The sequence below is a fragment of the Ceratotherium simum genome, chromosome 26 (assembly GCF_057802395.1).
Source record: "Ceratotherium simum simum isolate JZ-2026a chromosome 26, ASM5780239v1, whole genome shotgun sequence".
In the NCBI taxonomy this organism is placed as follows: Eukaryota; Metazoa; Chordata; class Mammalia; order Perissodactyla; family Rhinocerotidae; genus Ceratotherium; species Ceratotherium simum.
Window position 1 is genome coordinate 40,248,422 of NC_141925.1, and position 19,290 is coordinate 40,267,711.

The 19,290-nt window shown below is 38.5% G+C and overlaps 1 protein-coding gene across 1 annotated transcript in view; it reads right to left on the minus strand.

Annotated features, from left to right (window-relative positions):
- Nucleotides 1-2,699: 2,699 nt before the first annotated feature.
- LOC101402498 (NXPE family member 3-like) overlaps nucleotides 2,700-19,290 on the minus strand; it is a 31,670-nt gene continuing 15,079 nt past the window's right edge. Inside the window, exons 3-5 of the mRNA XM_004442899.3 lie at nucleotides 16,648-16,727; nucleotides 16,081-16,293; nucleotides 2,700-3,232 (exon numbers count right to left, since the gene is read on the minus strand). Of these exons, the coding sequence (XP_004442956.1) occupies nucleotides 2,700-3,232; nucleotides 16,081-16,293; nucleotides 16,648-16,727 (826 nt within the window). The remainder of the gene's footprint in view (nucleotides 3,233-16,080; nucleotides 16,294-16,647; nucleotides 16,728-19,290) is intronic.

A 19,290-nucleotide genomic window follows, 5' to 3' on the forward strand; every position in this document is an offset into this window, starting at 1 on the left:
GAAATCTGATAGAGAAACTGATAACTTCATAAAGCTGCTAACAAAGAGATTGGGATCAAGAAGAGATTACACAGGACTGAATGAACTGATAAAGATGATTATAATTTTTCTGATTTTTCATTTGAAATATTACTAAATTTTTAATGTTTTGTTTTTTCAGATTTAAAGAAAACTTTTTCTCTTTTCTCCTGAGCTAGCTATGACATAACAATTTGGTAAATGATACTTTTATAAGCAAAATTAAAATATTTACCTTTTTCTCTCTATATGATCCCTCGAATTTAAAAACTCTTAGTAAGTGAATATTGTTGTTTTCATGGCAATATAATTATTTACATAAGTTCAATAAAAATCTGTTCTCCTTATAACAAGACACAATTAAAAACGTTGGTTATATTACCAAAGTTGTGACTAAAACATCATATTTGCGATATAACCATACAGCTTTTGAAGAATAAAGATTAGACTGTATGGAATAAAGCCACGTGGAAATATTGGCCTAGTACCTTATGTTCCAAGCAACACTTACCAGGATAAATAAAAAATGTCACTTATCTGGCAGGTACAAAGAACCTCAAAATATTTTGGGGGAACCTTAAAAGAAAAGAATTCACCCAGATCTGTAGGTATTGCAGGCGAAGACTGATGACAAACTCCTTGGCTTGGCTTTCCTGGCCTCGAGAGACCTTTAAAGTTCAATCTGAGATTCCTTATAAAAAGTTCCAACAAAGCAGATTTAAAAGAGCCTATGTGATCAACTACTATTCTTACTGTACTTATGTAAATAATTGGGCCAACTTTATTGGAACTAGACTTATTTTGCAAACTAGTTAGTTTTAATTTGGCTATCTTAATAAAAATGAGAGTGATTTTAGAAAAAAAAATTATATTTCAATAAAAACTATAATATACATTTACGGATATTAGATCCTAGTTTTGTTAATTGTCTTTTGAGATTTTTGTTTTATATCTGTTGACTGGACTGGATCCTGATTTCTTCTAGTCTCCTGAATATCTGGCTACAGATATCCAAACTAACGTTTTTTATTTTCTCCATCATTTTCATTTAGAATCACTGAAAACTGAACCTGCCCTTTTTCCTGAAGCCTTACAAACTAAAGCTGATAGACTTGATATAAACTTAAGAGATGACCTGATGACACCATCAGAGACATTTTAAACTGCAAAAGATACTTTGATGCTGACATCTAAAACCTTAACTGGCTGTCCTCTAAACTCAAAAACTGCTTTACTCCAAATAGAAGGCATAGACTGACTCCTTTTAAAATAGTTTTTAGACGTCCGATGCCTACTGGCGTCTCTAAACCTTCAATTCCTGGATTAAATAAATATTATGGGAACTTAAGTAAACAATTTGATGCTATGACTAGTTATATACAGAAATTAACTAGTATACTTGAAGCATATCATTGTAGGGGGAAGAGGGAGAATCTCCCTCTGCCCTTTTCCTTAAGGTTCTTCTGGCTGGCCAAATAATTAACAAGACAGGTTAGCAGGAGAAAATAATACCAAGTTTTATAACATGTATACATGGGAGAAAGCAGGGACACTGCGTTTCTCAACACAATAGCAGAAATTCTCGTCTTAAATACCATGTTCAGCCAATGACAAAGGAGGATTTTGGGGGTGGGGGGAGTCAGTTACAGGAGATTACCACTAAAGCACAGTAAACAAGAGTAAGGTTATTATGCAGCCCAAGGCCTCACCTTCCACATTGATAAGTCACTAGAAATGAGCTCATCCCCCTCTCTTCTCCAAACAGAGAGGGAGATACCTTTACAAATGGAGATTTCCCTTATAAATGTAAATGATTGTCTGGCAACTCTTCGCAGGGTCATCCAGAGAATGTGGCCAGAGAGACAGAACTTCTGATAAGAGTGGCTTGTTGGTGCCTTTCCTATTGTAACATGTACCCTACGTTATCTTTACAGCCATCATGATAGATCTGTTCCAGGAAGGAGCTACCATGTCAAATTCTTTAGGCCTGGTAGCATAGTGATTAAGTTCGCATGCTCTGCTTCGGCGGCCTGGGGTTCCAGGTTTGGATCCCGGGCATGGACCTACACACCGCTCATCAAGCTATGCTGTGGCAGCGTCCTGTATACAAAGTAGAGGAAGATTGGCACAGATGTTAGCTCAGGACCAATCTTCCTCACCAAAAAAACAAAAGAATTAGACACAAAGCTATACATGGGACAAAGTTGCATAAAACTAAATACATGCACATACAAATGAGTACAATAAAACTAGGGAAATCTGAATAAGATTGGTGGATTGTATCAATGTTAATATCCTGGTTGCAATATTGAACTATAGTTTTGCAAGATGTTATCATTGGGAGAAATTGAGTAAATGGTACAAGGGATCTCTCTGTATTATTACTTACATCTGCATAATCTACAATTAAACCAATAAAAATTTCCAAAAAAGGGAATAAAAAGAAAGTATGTAAAATATTATCTCATTTATGTGAAATTACACATGTATACGTGTGATGCATAGACAGATGTATGAACGGATGGTCACCATAATGTTAACAGTGATTAACCCTAGGAAGTAAGTCTTGGGGTAACCACTCTTCTCTGAATCATTGTTAGTTCGGGGTCCCATCGTTGCTGTGGTCCTCTTCACAGTTCTGATGGCCTCCGTCCATATAGCCTCAGGACCCGCAGAAGTGCTCAGGTGGGGCAGATGAAGGAGAGGAGGAAGTCCACCTCATTGCGGACGATGAGCCGTCCTGGGTGGATGTTGTCGGGCAGGGCCAGACTAGAGGTCATCTCCCAGGCATCCACAAAGGCCACACGGAGGTCAGCAAAGGCAGCTCGGAGGAGCCGGTTCAGCTGAAGGGTAAACCAGTCACTGCCATACACGGACTTGTAGCCGGTGTTGGCCAGTTTGATAACCACAAGAGTGCGGGGTTCCCGGGCCAGCAGTGCAGCCACGGCTGCCCGGATCCCTGCCAGTCGTCGCACAAAGATGGACGGAGGGAAGGTGGTGAAGTGGGCACCCAGGCCCAGCACCACCACGGTGTGGGGGCCCCCGGCCAGGCCTCTCAGCTCCCGGGCCACAGAGTGCAGGGAGGCCACTGGTATGCGGAGGGAGCGCAGGGGCCAGCTGTGGGCCCGCCAGTGCAGCACGATGCCCTGAGTGGTCTCCACGGCCATCAGGGGCCCTCCCTGATATACAGCATGTAGATTCACTGGCTTCAGGGCTGTGGGGAGGACGAGAGAGGAGGCTTAGGGGTGACATAGGACTGTGTACCTATTGTCTTGTACAAATAAAAATTCTAGTCTCCACTTCCCAGGACATAAGCACTCTGTCCCTAAACCCTAATGCTTCCCCGCTAAATTTTCAAGGTTGCCAAGGATCTCACTATTATCCATCAAAACTCCTATTCAGTTTGCTTTTAATTCTCTAAGGCATTTGGCTTCCCTATGCTGGGTGACCTCTTCTGAAAACCTTCCTTTCTTGCTTTCTGTAACACTACATTATCCCATTTTTTTCTACCTTTCTGGTCATTCTTTGCTCAATAGTTGGCTTCCTATTTTCCTTGCACTCTGTGAAGGAAGGCGTTCCCTAAAGTTCTGTCACTATTATCCACTTTTCTTTATCATCTACCCTTTGGGAATTTCATTTCTACCTCTCCAGTTTTTGTCTAAGAGCTGATGACTTCCTGAGCTTTGACTCTACACTTCCCACTGCCTATTCCATATTTTCTCTCTAATTTCCACCATTGCCTTGAACATTGCCTTGATAAATGAATCTATCATCTCTGCACGCATCTTTCTCTCTATGTCCTGAACTTCCCCTTACCATCCCACGTCAGTCAGCCTTTAGTCATATCTGATACCTCTCTGTGTCTTAATTTGAAGTTAAATAATTCAAGTCCTATTCATTATTCATTTTTAAGGTTTCCTATGTCCAACTCTTGCATCCAACTTTTAGTTCATGCTGTTAATAACTCTTGGCTATATTCATCTAACAATATTCCAAACGTACAAATTGGCACTGTTCTGGGTACTTTTGTATACAATGGTGAAAAAGAAATGGAAGTCTTTGCCCTCATAGAGCTTGCTGTCTCTTGGGTGAGAGAGATTTCCTGATGCAGAAGGGAGGTTGGAAATGTTGAGAAACTGAAAGGTTGGTGCTCCTGGAGCACAATGAATGGCATTAGGTGGGGTTAGAGATATAGGCAAGGTCAGGTCATGTAGTCTCTTGTAGAGCATGTTAATGATTTTCACTTTTGTCCCAAGGAAAATTAGAGTCCACTGAAGGTGAGTAACACAATCCAATTTACATTTTAAAAGCTCATGCTTGGGCCGGCCCGTGGCTTAGCGGTTAAGTGCACGCAGCTCCGCTGCTGGCGACCTGGGTTCAGATCCCAGGCGCCGCACCGACAAGACCGCTTCTCTGGCCATGCTGAGGTCGCGTCCCACACACAGCAACTAGAAGGATGTGCAACTATGACATACAACTATCTACTGGGGCTTTGGGGAGACAAAAGGAGCAGGATTGGCAATAGATGTTAGCTCAGAGCTGGTCTTCCTCAGCAAAAAGAGGAGGATTAGCATGTATGTTAGCTCAGGGCTGATCTTACTCACAAAATAAAAAAGAAAAAATAAATAAATAAAACTTAAAAAAAAAAAAGCTCATACTTGCTCTTTTCTGAAAACCTGCTGTGGAGGTAGGGGGACTAAGAAGTGAAATGGGAAGCCCAGTTTAAAGGACTTTACAATAGGCTTGATAATGGTCAAGGATGGAGAGAAGTAGAGATAGAGGGAAGAGAGTGGTTTCCAGATTTACATATATATATATATTTTTCTTTTAGTAGCTAAATTTTTCCACCTTTATTGAAATATAATTGAAAAATAAAATTGTATATATTTAAGGTGTATGACATGATATTTGGATATACATACACATTGTGAGAGGATAACCACAATTAAACTAATTAACATATCCACCACCTCACATAATTACCTTTTTTGTGTGTATGATGAGAACGCTTAAGATCTACCCTTTTACAAATTTCAAATATGCAATAGGTATTATTAACCATAGTCACCATGCTGTACATTAGATCTCCAGAACTCATCCCAAATAACTGAAACAGGTGTATTTTTGATGTAGAGTAGACAGGATTAGATAATTGGTTGGATGCTAGCATCAAAGAATAGGAGATATCAATGAGTCCCCGATTTCCAGTTTTAGCAGTTGGGAGATAATGGTACTCACTATGTTTCAGGAAGTCTGAATTACGTTTTAGTGACTGGGGAAGAAGGAAGGTGATCCAGCAGTTAGTGCTATATTGAATTTTTGGATGCTTGAGAGGCACCCACATGGAGATATCAAGTTGGCAGCTGGAGTTCAGAAGAGATGTCTGGGTCAGAAAGATAAATTTGGAATTCATTGTAATTATGCATGGTATCAGAGCCATAGGAATAAGCAAGATCACTTAGGAAGATCACGACGAGGGAGAAAAGAAGAAAGTCCAAGAATAACCTCAAAGAACTTCATTATTTAGAGGATGGGTAGAGGAGGAGACTGAGAAGGAAAGACCAGAAAAATAAGAGGATACCAAGTACAAGTAGTGATATAAAGGCAATTAAATAAATTGTTTATATTTGAATGAGTTGGATCTTTCATCTTTTCAACTGAGACAAAAATCCAAACTTCAAACAACATAGCCTGTTGAAGCTATGAGGAAAGAGGTTCCCTTATTCATTGCTGTTGGAAGTGTAAGATGGGGAATTTTGGCGATATCGAACAAATTTACATTTACTATTTGATATATGCGACTACTAGGAGTCTACCCTACAGGATCACTTGAAAAAATAACAAATACCACATGTATGAGTTTATTCATGGTGGCATTGTTTATAATAGAAAAATTTGAAAAAGACCAGGTGCCCAGAAATGAGGGACATTCATAAAATGAGTCTTGTACAGCAATAAAAATGTACTGATAAAGAGATATATCACAAATATATTAAGTGGGGAAAAAGGTGCAGAATGGTCTATGCTATAGGTTACCTTTTGCTAATGGTGTACTATGGGATTTGGCCCAACTACCCTGATGAAGACAACAAAAAAAAGGAATAAAAAAACGTTTTAAAAAATTATCAAGAGAGAAGAAGGAAAGGATTGCAGCACAAAGAGACGGATGAGGGCTGATTCTGAACTGGGGTTATTTGTGAGTCAAGACAGCAGAGATATGAAGCTCTGCTTTTGCCATTCATTCTCAAGAGGTGGAGTGATCATGGGTCAAAGTCCTTTGGCAATCAAGGAGGAAGACTTTAGTGAAATATTTTCTGCTTTTGGCCTGAGACCCTAAAAGATTGACCTGGGATCATTTACCAATCCATGCAAATTCACTGAGAGGTGGAGATGTATTTTTGGTGGCTTCATAGGCTGGCACAACGGGGGTTGGAACTTAGAATCCACCAAGGGAGAGACCCTAATGTAACATTCCCTGTACTGGGCTAGAAACTGAAGAACTTTACTCTGGATGTTGGTGTGTACTGTACTCCCAGGCATTACCTAGATGGCCCACAAAACTTCAAACCTTGTTCCTAGACTGTAAGTGCTCTTAGATGTTTGCAGGAATGAAAACTCTTCTTCAGAATAAGATTACATTGCCTTAGGTCTTATGTATACATAAAAGTATTTTTTCAAATAAAATCCTGATTCAAACAAATCTAGTAGAAAACGATAAACCATGCAAATGGTAACCAAAGAAAGTTAGTATAGACTTTAAGGCAAACATCATTTCTAGAAATAAGAAAGTTTTCTTGATAATGATAAAAAATTCAATTTGCCATGAATGTATAGTAATTCTAAATAGCTATGCATCTAATAATATGGCATTAAATAAATAAATAAAGCAAATTTCAAAATACACACACACAGAGAAAAAACAGTCAAATTCACAGTCATTCTAGGAGGTTTTTATACATATCCCTCAGTAATTGGTAAAATAAGTAGACAAGAGGTTAGTAATGATGTAAAAGATTTGAACAATATGATTTTAAAACCAGTCCTATTTATAAAGCTGTCAATTGTAGAATACACATGTGGAACATTCACAAAATTGATTGTATACTGGGCCAAAAACAAGTCTCATTAAATCTCAAAGGATTTGAATTATGTGAAATGTGTTCTCAGGCAACAGTGCAATTATATTAGAAATCAATAACAAGAATAGTATTACTGGAAAGCTATATCACGTTTATATCTCAGTTGAAACCGAGTTGAACTACAAATTCAATATAATCACAATTAAAATCTCAACAGGAATTTCTTTTGAAATTCCACAAATTGATTAAAAAGATTCACATGGAGGTGCAGAAGGCCGAAAAATTGCCAAATGCCCTTTTAAAGAGGAACAAAAATGTAGGTCTTGTCCACCAGAAATCCAAAATTATTACACAACTATAGTAATGAAGACTGGGTGGTATTCGTTCTGATATAGACAAACAGATTCACTAAACAGAATAAAGAGCCCCAAAACAGACCCACCTATGCACACTTGATTCATGGTGAGGATGCACTGCAGAGCAATGGGTAAGGACTGGCTGCTCAATCAGTGGTGCCAGATCAATCAGATATCCAAATATCCACAACTTAAAAAGATACAGTGTTATCTCATAAGTGATCAGAGAAATTCCAATTAAAATCACAAGGCACTATTACACACCCATAATTTTTATAAATGTTTAAAAATGATCATATCAAATGCTGGCAAGAGTGTGGAACAACAACTGCTGGCGGAAGAGTCAGCAGGTAAAACCACTTTTTAAAAATTGGCAGAATCCATAAGTCTCAAGACACACCTACGAGCTGATCAGTAAAACCACTGCCAGGTGACGCCCTGCCAAGTGAAGCAGGGGAGTGAAGGAGGCTCATGGGGAGTGAAGAGTGACACACACAAGGATATCGATAGTAGCATGTTTCATGATAGGCTTATCAACAGAAGAACGTAAAAATACGGGGTGATATAATCAGACAGTGAAATGCCATGTAACGGTGAAAATGGACGAACTACAATTACATGAAAGAATATGGATGAATCTTAAATACATAATATTGAGCAAAAGAAGTCAGACACAACGGAATTCATAGTGTATGTTTTCATTTATATGAGGTTGAAAATCTGGCAAAATTCACATATATTGTTTAGGAATGCCCAATAAGTTGGCAAAACTATAAAGATAAACAAGGGCATAAATATTATAAAAGAATAATGAGCACATCTAGAATAGTGGGAGATGGAGAGGGAGTTATAACTTGGGAGAGACATGGTATCAGCGGGGCTTCTGGAGTGAGGGTCTTGTTCTCTTTCTTGTTTTGGATGGAAGTTATATGGGTAATCATTTTATGACAATTTGTCAAACTGTTTTATGTGTTTTCTCTGTCTTGTTATATTTTATAATAAAAATTTAAATAAAATCATGTACACCCATTAATATATATACATGCATACATACACACAAATTCTTATATTTGTAAAAAGAAATATCTGATGGATAAATAAGAAATCAACAAAATACTTACCATAGATGGAAGGGAAATGGAGTTTGAGAGGAAACCTCAATTATGGAAACCTCTTTGCATAATTTTCTGTAGTTTTGACTTTTGATTCATGTACATGCAATACATATTCAAAAATTAAATCTAAAAACGTGCAATCCCTGAAACTGGGAACATAAATGAAAAAAACAAACCTAAATATTTATCAAATTGATAACAACCACACAGAGAAAGAATTTGTTTCAAGTGACTTCACAACACAGTTCTTTGTACTTACTGAGGGGGCTGCATTCTAAGGACAAAAAGAATTACAAAGGAATATTGCAGTTTGCTCAGACACAAATTTCACACACTGTGATATGGTGGCCGTGTCTCTTAAATCTGTTTCAATCTATCAGCTCCCCCACCTCCACCTGCTTCTTTTTTTTTCCTATTGCAATTATTTGTTAAGGAAACCAGGTTGTTTGTTCTGTAGTCTCCCATAGTCTGGCTTAGAACATCAATAGTGTTTAACATTTTCCTCTAACCTCTGTATTTCCTATAATCTAGCAGTTAGATCTAGAGGTTTGATCAAATTCAGATTCCACTTTGGGGGACAATGTTTCATTTTGCGAAGCAATGCTTCACAGGTAATGATTGTGTGCTTCCATTAAGAGCCACATATTGTCTGGATATCTCTACTTTTTGTGATATGAGCAGCTATTGATGATAACTAACTCCATTAATTCACTAGGGGTTACAAAATGATGCTATTTTCTTTTTTGTGTGTGTGTGTGAAGAGGACTAGCCCTGAGCTAACATCCGCTGCCAATCCTCCCCTTTTTTTTTCTTGAGGAAGATTGGCCCTGGGCTAACATCTGGCCCATCTTCCTCTACTTTATATGGGACGCCGCCACAGCATGGCTTAACAAGTGGTGTGTCGGTGTGCGCCCAGGATCCGAACCTGCAAACCCCGGGCCGCTGCAGCAGAGTGCACGTACTTAACTGCTGCGCCACCGGGCCAGCCCCAAAATGATGCTATTCTAATGTTATCATTCCTTCTTTATTTATTAGCTGGAATTTTTTTTTTTTTTTGCTGAGGAAGATTGGCCCTGAGCTGACTTCTGTGCCAATCTTCCTCTATTTTTTTATGTGGGTTGCCACCACAGCGTGGTTGACAAGTGGTGTAGTTCTGCACCCAGGAACCGAACCTGGGCCACTGAAGCAGAGTGTGCCCAACTTAACCACTAGGCCACCAGCCTGGCCCCTGGAATATTTTTATAGAGAGAAATTTCCCCTCACCAACTACTTGGTTACATAGGGAAGACAGGATAAAGACTTGATTCTTTCCCTTTACTTATCAGTTTTTAAAATAACAAGTTGGTTGGCTAAAATTCTCCAAAACGTTATCATTATAAATAAATTCATGGACTTAAACATGTCTGTTGTGTTTCAATCCACAGCAGTTTTTGTCTTCGTTGATGGTCATATGTACTTTTATTTTTTTTGTCCAATGGACGCCTCTTCAAGTTGGCTTCTGAGTTCTTTTGACACAATCTTGTTCGTCTATAAATGGATCTTTCAACTTCATTCAGGGGTTTTATTGTTACTTGTAATAGTGGTATTGTTGCTTTGAAATTACTTTTTTTTTAATATGATAGGATACAGCAAACAAGTAATTGTGTTTGTATTGTTAGATTTTCAGTATAAGAGAAATGAGGTACAAATTTAAATTCAAATAAGAAAATAAAACTAATTCTAAAATAAATTTGAAATATCAGTATGAATTCATGATTTTTAATCTATCTATCATCTATCTACATCTTCTCTGTCTATTGAATGGCCTAGAAAAAATGTTAACCCCATAATAATGCGCACTTACAGTGCTCAGATATTAATTTCTAATTTCCCATGAATTCCTGGAGAATCAACAAATTTCAGGTCTGAGGCAGAATAGTACAAAGTGAGCCTGCGATAACTGTCAGAAATCAAAGAATCTTTCTAATGCTGGAGGTACATCAAAAAGGACACAGGAGCCAACTTGTGATTGGGCAGAGACTGTGAAAATTGGAATATTAGAGAAAATAATGAAAGAAAATAATTAGAGAAAATAATGATTTTAGAATAAAAGCTTGGTTTGATCACACCAAATCTATAAAAATCCATGTATCCATAATGATACTCAAAAAAAGACAGTCATTTGTCACCATTTTAAGACCATTTTAAAGCCCATTACAAAGCTCTTTTCTTTGTAAATTGGTAATTAAAGGGAAATAGTTTAATTTTTTCTTGCCTTCCCAAGAGAAGCTATCTTTCAAGCTAAGCTATTAGCTCCAGTTAATTAGAGAAAGCATTATTTTTGTAAAAGAAGGCCGGCTAATAGAGTAGAAAGAACAATCGAGTTAGAAAATCACCCGTTTGTAATACTTATAAAATGACTGATACAGGCAATAATTGTCTGTTGTGTTAATATCATTAGGAGAATAGTTAATGGAGATTTCTGGAATTCATACAATGCCAAAATAACACCACTCTATTCCTTTCTGGTCCCAACGGGAAAACATAACTGTACTGTAGAGGGATCACTGATGATAAATAATCAGATACTATGCATCCCCCAAGGTGCTGCAAACAGAATTTACATCACTTATGCAAACGTTCAAGTTGACTCTATCAAGCCTTTAACTCTAAATTCCAGTCTATAGGAAATACAAGAAATAGAGGACAAACTAAATGTCACCATGGGGAAGCAATCAGAAATATCCAGAGAATGAAATATTTGAGAGGACAAGTGGTCCTGACTTTTCCATAAAGAAGGGTGAAGAAGAGAAAGGACTAGCGTGAACTCAAAGAGACCAAGGGGCAAACCAGGTCTTGGAATGGATCTTGGCTTTGAAAACAATTGTATAGACTTTTAAAGGACAATAGAGGAAATTTGATTATCAACTGGATATTAGAGTTAAGGATTATTATTCATTTTGTTAGGTGTGATAATCTTATTTTGGTTATATATATAAAATATTCTGTTTTTAAAAGATTTATGCTGAAATATTTGGGGGTGGAATGTCATGATGTCTGTAATTGACTCAAATACTTAAGAATATGAAAACAAAGTAAAAAGTCACATGTTTATATGCTGATGGGAATGTGATGGAAATAATGTTGTTGAGAGGGAAGATGATTTAGGAGGGAGAGGGGAGATTGGTAGAGAGATGTCCTTGAACAGGGAAGAGGGGATGAGATCTGGAGCTGAAGTGGACAGACCAGCTGTAGAGAGGAGCATGGAGAGCTAATTTACAAAAACAGGTGGGAAGACAGAGAATACTAATACAGATGCTGATAGGTGAGGAAATGTGGTAGGAGGCTGTAGAATTTCATTTCCAATTGCTCATTTTGTTCAAGAAAATGTTAGGTCATCAGCTGAGTGTGAGGTTGAGGAAGCTTTCAGGAGAGAGGAGAAGCTGTGAAGTAGTCAACTAGGAGAGTGGTACGGTGGGACCAGGGCAGTGGCTCTCAAACTTCAGTACACATCACAATCAACTGGAGGGCTTGTTGAAACACAGGCTGAGCTCCTCCCCAGAATTTCTGGTTCAGTAGGTCTGGGGTGGGGTGTGAGAAGTTGCAGTTCTAACAAGCTCCCAGGTGATGCTGATGAGGCTGATCTGGGGATCACATTTTGAGAACCACTGTGACTTCTGTGCAAGCATTAAGGCCCCTGGAGGTTTGTGGGCATGCATTTCAAGTGACAGCAGTCAGCATGGTTGAATGTTTTTCTCCAGGTGTGTTCAGGTGAACAGGTATAGTTGTAAAAGAGGCAGAGAGTTGAATGAGCCAGAGATTATTGCCAAGATCATCACATAGCTGCCTCCTTATCATTCTGGACTCAGCCCAAATGAAACTTCCTTAGAAGCACCTTCCCTGACCATCTAATCTATCTTCCTCTTCACTATCTTGCATTTTCATACTATTTTTTTTCACAGAACTTTTCACTATCTGGAACTGTATGTATATTTATTTTGTTAGTTGTTTCTGAGTCTTTCCACTGGAGTTTATGCACAACATAACAGGAATCTTGATTTTTTGTTTGGTTCACTGCCATATTCCTAGAACCTGGAACAGTTCCTGGACATAACAGGTGCTCAATAAATATGTATTGATGAAAAACAAGAAAGAAAGAAAAAAGAGAGAAAGAAAGGAAGGAGGGCGGGAAGAAAGGTAGGAGGGAGGAAAAGACGAGGAAAAACAAAAGACTACGCAAGAACCTAAATCATTGTATTAGTTTTAACTATGAAGAGAAAAATACTTACATAATTATAAGAATATAAACACAGTTCACTGATATGTCTAAAATTAACGTAAATACATTGGAAAGATGGCAATGGGAGGCTAGCTAGTTGCTCACCACCCCATTTTCTTTTTCTAAAGACTGTGTTTCCCAAATTCCTTGTTTGGACCATGACTAGATTGTGGTGATTGGAACTTGGGCAATGAAGATGTACACCACTTCCGTGCCTGGACATAAAACACCCCATACAACCCTCCACTCTCTCTCTCTCTCTCTCTCTCTCTTCCTATCAGTGGGATGGGTGCAGAGGATCCAGTAGTGACCTCTGGGGAGGCCCTAGGGGACAGTGGAGACATAGGATGAAAGGGACCTGGGTTCCGGAGTGTCAGCTTCGAGAACAGCAGTGTGGAAGGCTGCTCCCAAACACTGACTGGATTTTGGGTGAGTTCAAAATAAACTTTTATTGCATCAAACCACTGAAATTGCAGGGCTATTTTTATTACTGTAAAAAAGAGAAGTGTCAAAAATTGATTCATTAGGAATTACTAGCGTATCAGTCAGGGTCCAATCAGGAGAAAGAAATCACACATTAATTTGAACAGGGAAAGTTAACACAAAGAGTTATTAACTATAACAAGGTAAAGAAAATTCTAAAGAATACTATAGTGCTGAGGGAGAAGACCTGAATTCTGAAAGAATTTTTTGGCTTACTAATTTGCTCTGAAGTGGTATCCATTCTATGTATTCCATCTACTGAGTGTTTTTAAAGAATATCTCCATTTGAGATACCTAATTGGTTCTTTGTAGTATAGAAAGAACTCAAAGTAACATATACATAAAATAAAATAAAATTGACTCCGGGAGGGATCTGAGCTTCCACTCCTACCTGGCAGCAAAACAGCAGAAAAAAGTGGAGTACAGAAATGTTAGTTGGCACCATGCTCCCTGCCCCTGTGTCAGTAGGGCAAAGTGTGGAGCTGAACTTCCACTGTCACCCAGTGGCAATGAGGCTGTGGGAGTTGCTGCTCCATTTTCACTGTGGTGGCATCAACAGGGCCCGAAAGGAAGTTGAACATACATCCACCTGGACCTGCACGCTACACCTAAACAGAGTGACTGCCTGCTGAAAAGAACAACGGTAAATAAGATCCAGAGTCTCACAGCTTAACACTCAAAATGTCCTGTAAACAATAGAAAATCATTCATCATACCAACAACCAGGACAATCACGACTTGAATGAGAAAAGACAATCATCAGGTGCCAAAACCAAGATTATTCAGATGTTGGAATCATCTAATAAGGATCTTTAAAGCAGCCATCATGAAAAATGCTTGATTGAGCCATTATGAACACTACATACATATTAGTTTAGTTAAAATTTAAAAGAATCACCTTTCCAAATATGGGCAAGAATACAGAGCAACTAGAAGGTCTATCCATGATGGCGGGGACATAAAATGATACGAGTTTGGAGAACAGTTTGGAAGTTTCTTAAAAAGTTAAACATATACTTATCACATGATCAAGCCATTCCACTCTAAGATATTTACTCAAGAGAAATGAAAGCATGTACCCATACAAAGACTTGTACACAAATGTCCATAGCAGCTTTATTTGTAATAGCTAAAAATTAGAAGCAACCCAAATGTCCATTGACCGATGAATGGATATTCAAACGATGGTATATCCACACAATGGAATACTACACAGCAATAAATAAGGAAAGAACTATTGCCACACACAGAAATGTGGATGAATCTCAAAATAATTACGCTGAGTGAAAGAAGCCACACACAAAAAAGAGTACACATCGTATGGCTCCATTTATATAAAGTTCTAGCAAATACCAACTAAGCTAAAGAGACAGAAAGCAGATGTGTGGTTGCCCGGGAAAGGAGGGTGAGAGTGAGGGAGTGGGAGGGGTGAAAGGGAGGGATTAGGAAGGGCCATGAGGAAACTTTTCTGGATGGTGGCTATGTTAATTATTTTATTTGTGGAAATTGTTTTCTGGGTGAACATATATGTTATAACTTTTCAAATTGTACACTTTAAATATGTGCTGTTTATGGTTTGTCAATCACACCTCAATAAACTGTTTAAAATAAAGGGGAACCTCAAATTAGGCCTAGTGACTGAGGGTGACAATATGGCAAATTTCTAAACTTTACAGGAAGACAGGAGTGTATCTGAAATTCCTGTCTGAGATGGGAAATAAAAGTTTAGGTGGATTTTCCTCAAAAACATGGTAAGCAAGTGATACAACTAGCCAGTTGCTAACTTTACAATTGAGTTCACAGAAATTATGATCACCGAACAGCCGGCCCAGTCTGACGGGCATTCTGGCTAGCTCTTCTGGTCTACCTTCCTCCTTCTCAGATATCGAGACTTGTAATATTTTTGTACTAGGCTGGCTGTACTAACTGGCTGCTTAGGACATACTTTTATTTAAAATAACTACTATAAATGTTAAGCATTGTTTTTCTTTTCTAAATGGGAGGTAACTCACAAGTCTTGTGATGGTTTCCTGTTTTCCGTTAATCTTGACTATGTAGAAAAATGGTACACATGGAAGATTTGGGGTTGGATTAATTTAATTTTGGAGGGGCTGAGGAAACTACAAGCATTCAGCAGAAGTCACTCGGGTTTTTGGTGCTAAGAGAACCACAGCTCTGCCAGGCACTGGTTGAGACGCAGCAGCAAAGCAGAAAATAAAGAAGGAAGGAAGGAGGGAAGGGGGAAGGGGGGAGGTAGAAAGGAAGGGGAAGAAAAGGGAAGGGAAGGGAGGGGAGGGAAGGGGAGAGAAGGGAAGGAAAGGAAGGAAGAAAGAAAAGAAAGAAAGAAAGAAAAAAAAAGAAATTGAGGGGGACTGGTGGACGAAAGTTTGAACTTTTTATCCTTCACATGGTAATTTTACTTAAGAGAGGAAATGAGGGGTTTTTTTAGAAACTAAATGGGGGGTCTTTTTCTGAATTATCAGAATTTGTATTCTTTAAAAGGTTTTCTTTCTTTTTTTTTTTTTTTTTTTATGCTGTCATTTCAGCTCACTACTTAACTTCTGGTAAACTAAACTGGAAAGGCAGCTCGCTGGTAATAATTACATCCTCCTAGCTCTAACTCCTTTGCTCACTGCCCTTGGAAAAGTCCCAGCATCCTGCCCACCCTCTCCACCACAAACACAGGAGTCTTGTCTCTCAAAGCCCTCCCTGTTCACCTCTTCCTACATGAGGCCCCAGGTGTCCTGTCCTCTCCCCTCAGGGCCACTCACAGGGCACGGTGTCACGCAGATACTCCCACCACTGCCGAAGTGTGGAGTCTCCCATCATGTGGACGACGTGGCCAGCCAGGCAGCCCAGGATGCTGTCAGCAGTGGAGAAGGAGCGGGCGGAGCAGAACAGTGAGTGCCATACATCTTGGTGGTAGAAGCCAGAGGGCTTTGGGGCTGGGAGCCCAGGACGGCATGCGGGCCGTGGGGACAGGGCTACAGGAAAGGGAAAAGCAGAACAGAGCTAACATTTATAGCTTACAAAATACCGGCTACTCTTCTAGGTGCTTTACATGTATTATTTCATTTACTCTTTTACAAAAATCCATGAAGTACTATTCTCATCTCCATTTACAAGTGGGAACACTGAGGCACTGAATTGTTAAGCAATTTACCCATGATCAAGAATAGTGATGGGGAGAGATAGCATTTGAACCCCCTTTACAGCCCATGTTACTAACCACAATACTACACTGCCCTGGCAGGGGGCTGGGGCTAAATCCCAGTCAAGGAATAGGACCTCTAAGTCTATCACCCCCCTACCCCCCAGCATATGCAGGCCCCACTCACCCAGGCTGCTGTTCCCTGTGGCTGCCATTCTGATATGGATTGGAGAAATGCCCCGAGGGAGCACCTTGTCTGTCACTTTCCTAGAGAAACACCAAGAGTGAGCATTCAGGTAGGGCGACTAGTGAAAGCTTGAGTCCAATATGGGCATATGATGGTTGACTTGTAATTTCTACTCTGCCTGAGTCCAAAAAGGGTTTGAGGTAGTTACAAGACAGTTAGCACATTTATGATTTGAGGCAATTACAATAAAGAGTTAGAAAAAATGAAGGGAGGAAGAGAAAATCTTATCAGGTATCTGGGAGAAGGACCTTCTACTATCAACCCACTCACTGGCTCTCAGTTCACTAACAGTCCAGGTGATAAAGGAACACCCAAGCTGGAGCACGTAGTTCTTCTCTGACAAATGGGAATATACAAGCATGCCAGCAGAGACCAAGCCTTCCTGGCACTAAATTCTGGAAGGAACACGGAGCAGAATCATTTTTGTTACATAAATACTCAGAGAATGGGGATGATCACCCCCTACTCCTGAGGTGTGGGCTGGACAGAGTGATGTCCAGAGAGCGCAGTGTGAGAGCAGGGTGTGTGGAGAATGGCTTTGCAGTGAGAACCTGACAAACTCTGCCTCAGCCAGGTGACTAGGTCAACATCAACACTCGTCAATCATGGTGATAGTATGTACCCTGGAAATGATGTGATGACAATGTAACTTTAGCTCTGTGATCTTCCTCCCAAAAACGCATAATCCAATCTAATCATAAGAAAAACGTCAGACAAGTTCCAATAGAGAGGAATATTACAATATAATTAACTAACACTCCTCAAACCTGTCAAGGTCATCAAAAACAAGGAAAGTATGAGAAACCGTCTCAGCCAGGAAGAGCCTTAGGAGACATGACAACTAAATGTAATGTGGTATCTGGATGAGATCCTGGAACAGAAAAAGGACATTAGGTTAAAATGACAGAGAACTAAATAAACTATGGACTTTAGTTAATAATAATGTATCAATATTGGCTCATGTATTATAGCAAATATACCACACCAATGTAAGATGTTAATAACAGGGGAAATGGGGGTGAAAGCAGATATGGGAACTCTCTGTATGATCTACTCAGTTTCTTTGTAAATCTAAAACTGTTCTAAACAATAAAGTCTAGTAATAAAAAAATTACACACATAGTTGTTTATCTAAGAGAAATGAAAATATTTGCCTGCAAAAGTCTTATACCTCATTGTTCACAGCAGCTTTATTCATAATAAATAATAAGTTATTTAACAGCTATTTGTTTAATTATAGCCTACTCAGCAGTTCACAATCGTATTGTCTGAGTTTTTTGTTTTGATTAAAAAAATTTCCATTCTGCTTCCGGCAAGGATGCAGTCACTATCGTAAGTGTTTCTGATTTTCATCCACATTTATACATTTGATATACATGTATGTATCTAAAATATTAAATAGTATTGTTTGCAAGTTTTGAAACTTTACATAAATGGTATCATATGTGTGTACTGTTACTTTACTCATGTTTTCAAGATTTATAATTATAAAATTATAAGATATAGCTGTTCTTCATTCATTTTAGCTTCTTATGATTCCATTGTTTCAATACACTGTAATTCATTTATCCATCTCCAATTGATTATCTCTTAGACAGTTTCTAATATTTTGCTTTTACAGACAATGGCTGCAATGAACATTCTTGTACATGTCCCCTGGGTCTCATGTGAGAAAGTTTCTTGACAATTTGTAAATAGAAAGCAAATCTTTGGATTGTAGGTTATATGCATCTTTAATGTTACTAGGTATTGTTAAATCACTCTCCAAAGTTGTTATGCCAATTGACACTCCCACCAGTAGCATATGAGATATTCCATTTCTACACATCCTCATCACACTTCTTTTGTCAGATTAAAAAGTTTAGTGAATATAAAAATTATTAAATAATCATATGGTTTAATTTAAATTTCCCTGATTACTCATGAAGTTGAATATATTTTTATATTTTTTCTTCTGTGGTTCTTGTTTATGTCTTTTCCCACTTTTCTCTTGAGCTGTATAATTTTTCTTATTGTTTTGTAAGAGTTCTTGTTTTTTAGTTAAGAAAACCTTTTTTCTTGTAATGATGGACATTTAAGATTTATTCTCTTAGCAACTTTCAAATACGCAATACAGTATTATTAACAATTGTCACCAGGCTGTACATTACATCCCCATGACTTGTTTATTTTATAACTGGAAGTTTCTACCTTTGACCCCTTCACCCATTTCACCCACCCCCCACTCCCCACCTCTGGCAACCACCAATCTGTTCTCTGTTATCTATGAGCTTGGTTTTGTTTTTGTTTCTTAAATTCCACATGTAAGTGAGATGATATGGTACTTGTCTTTTTCTGGCTGACTTATTTCACTTAATATAATGCCCTCAAGATCCATCCATGTTGTCGGCAAATGGCAAGATTTCATTCTTTTGTATGGCTGAATAGTATTCCTTATAAGATTTCTTCATCTATTGTAATTACTAATCCTGTATCAATTATGTGTGTCACAGATACCATCTTCCAGTCTATACCTTGACTTAAACTATGTTTATTGGACTTTTGTAATGGGCAAGTTTTTGATTTATATATTGCCCAATTTAT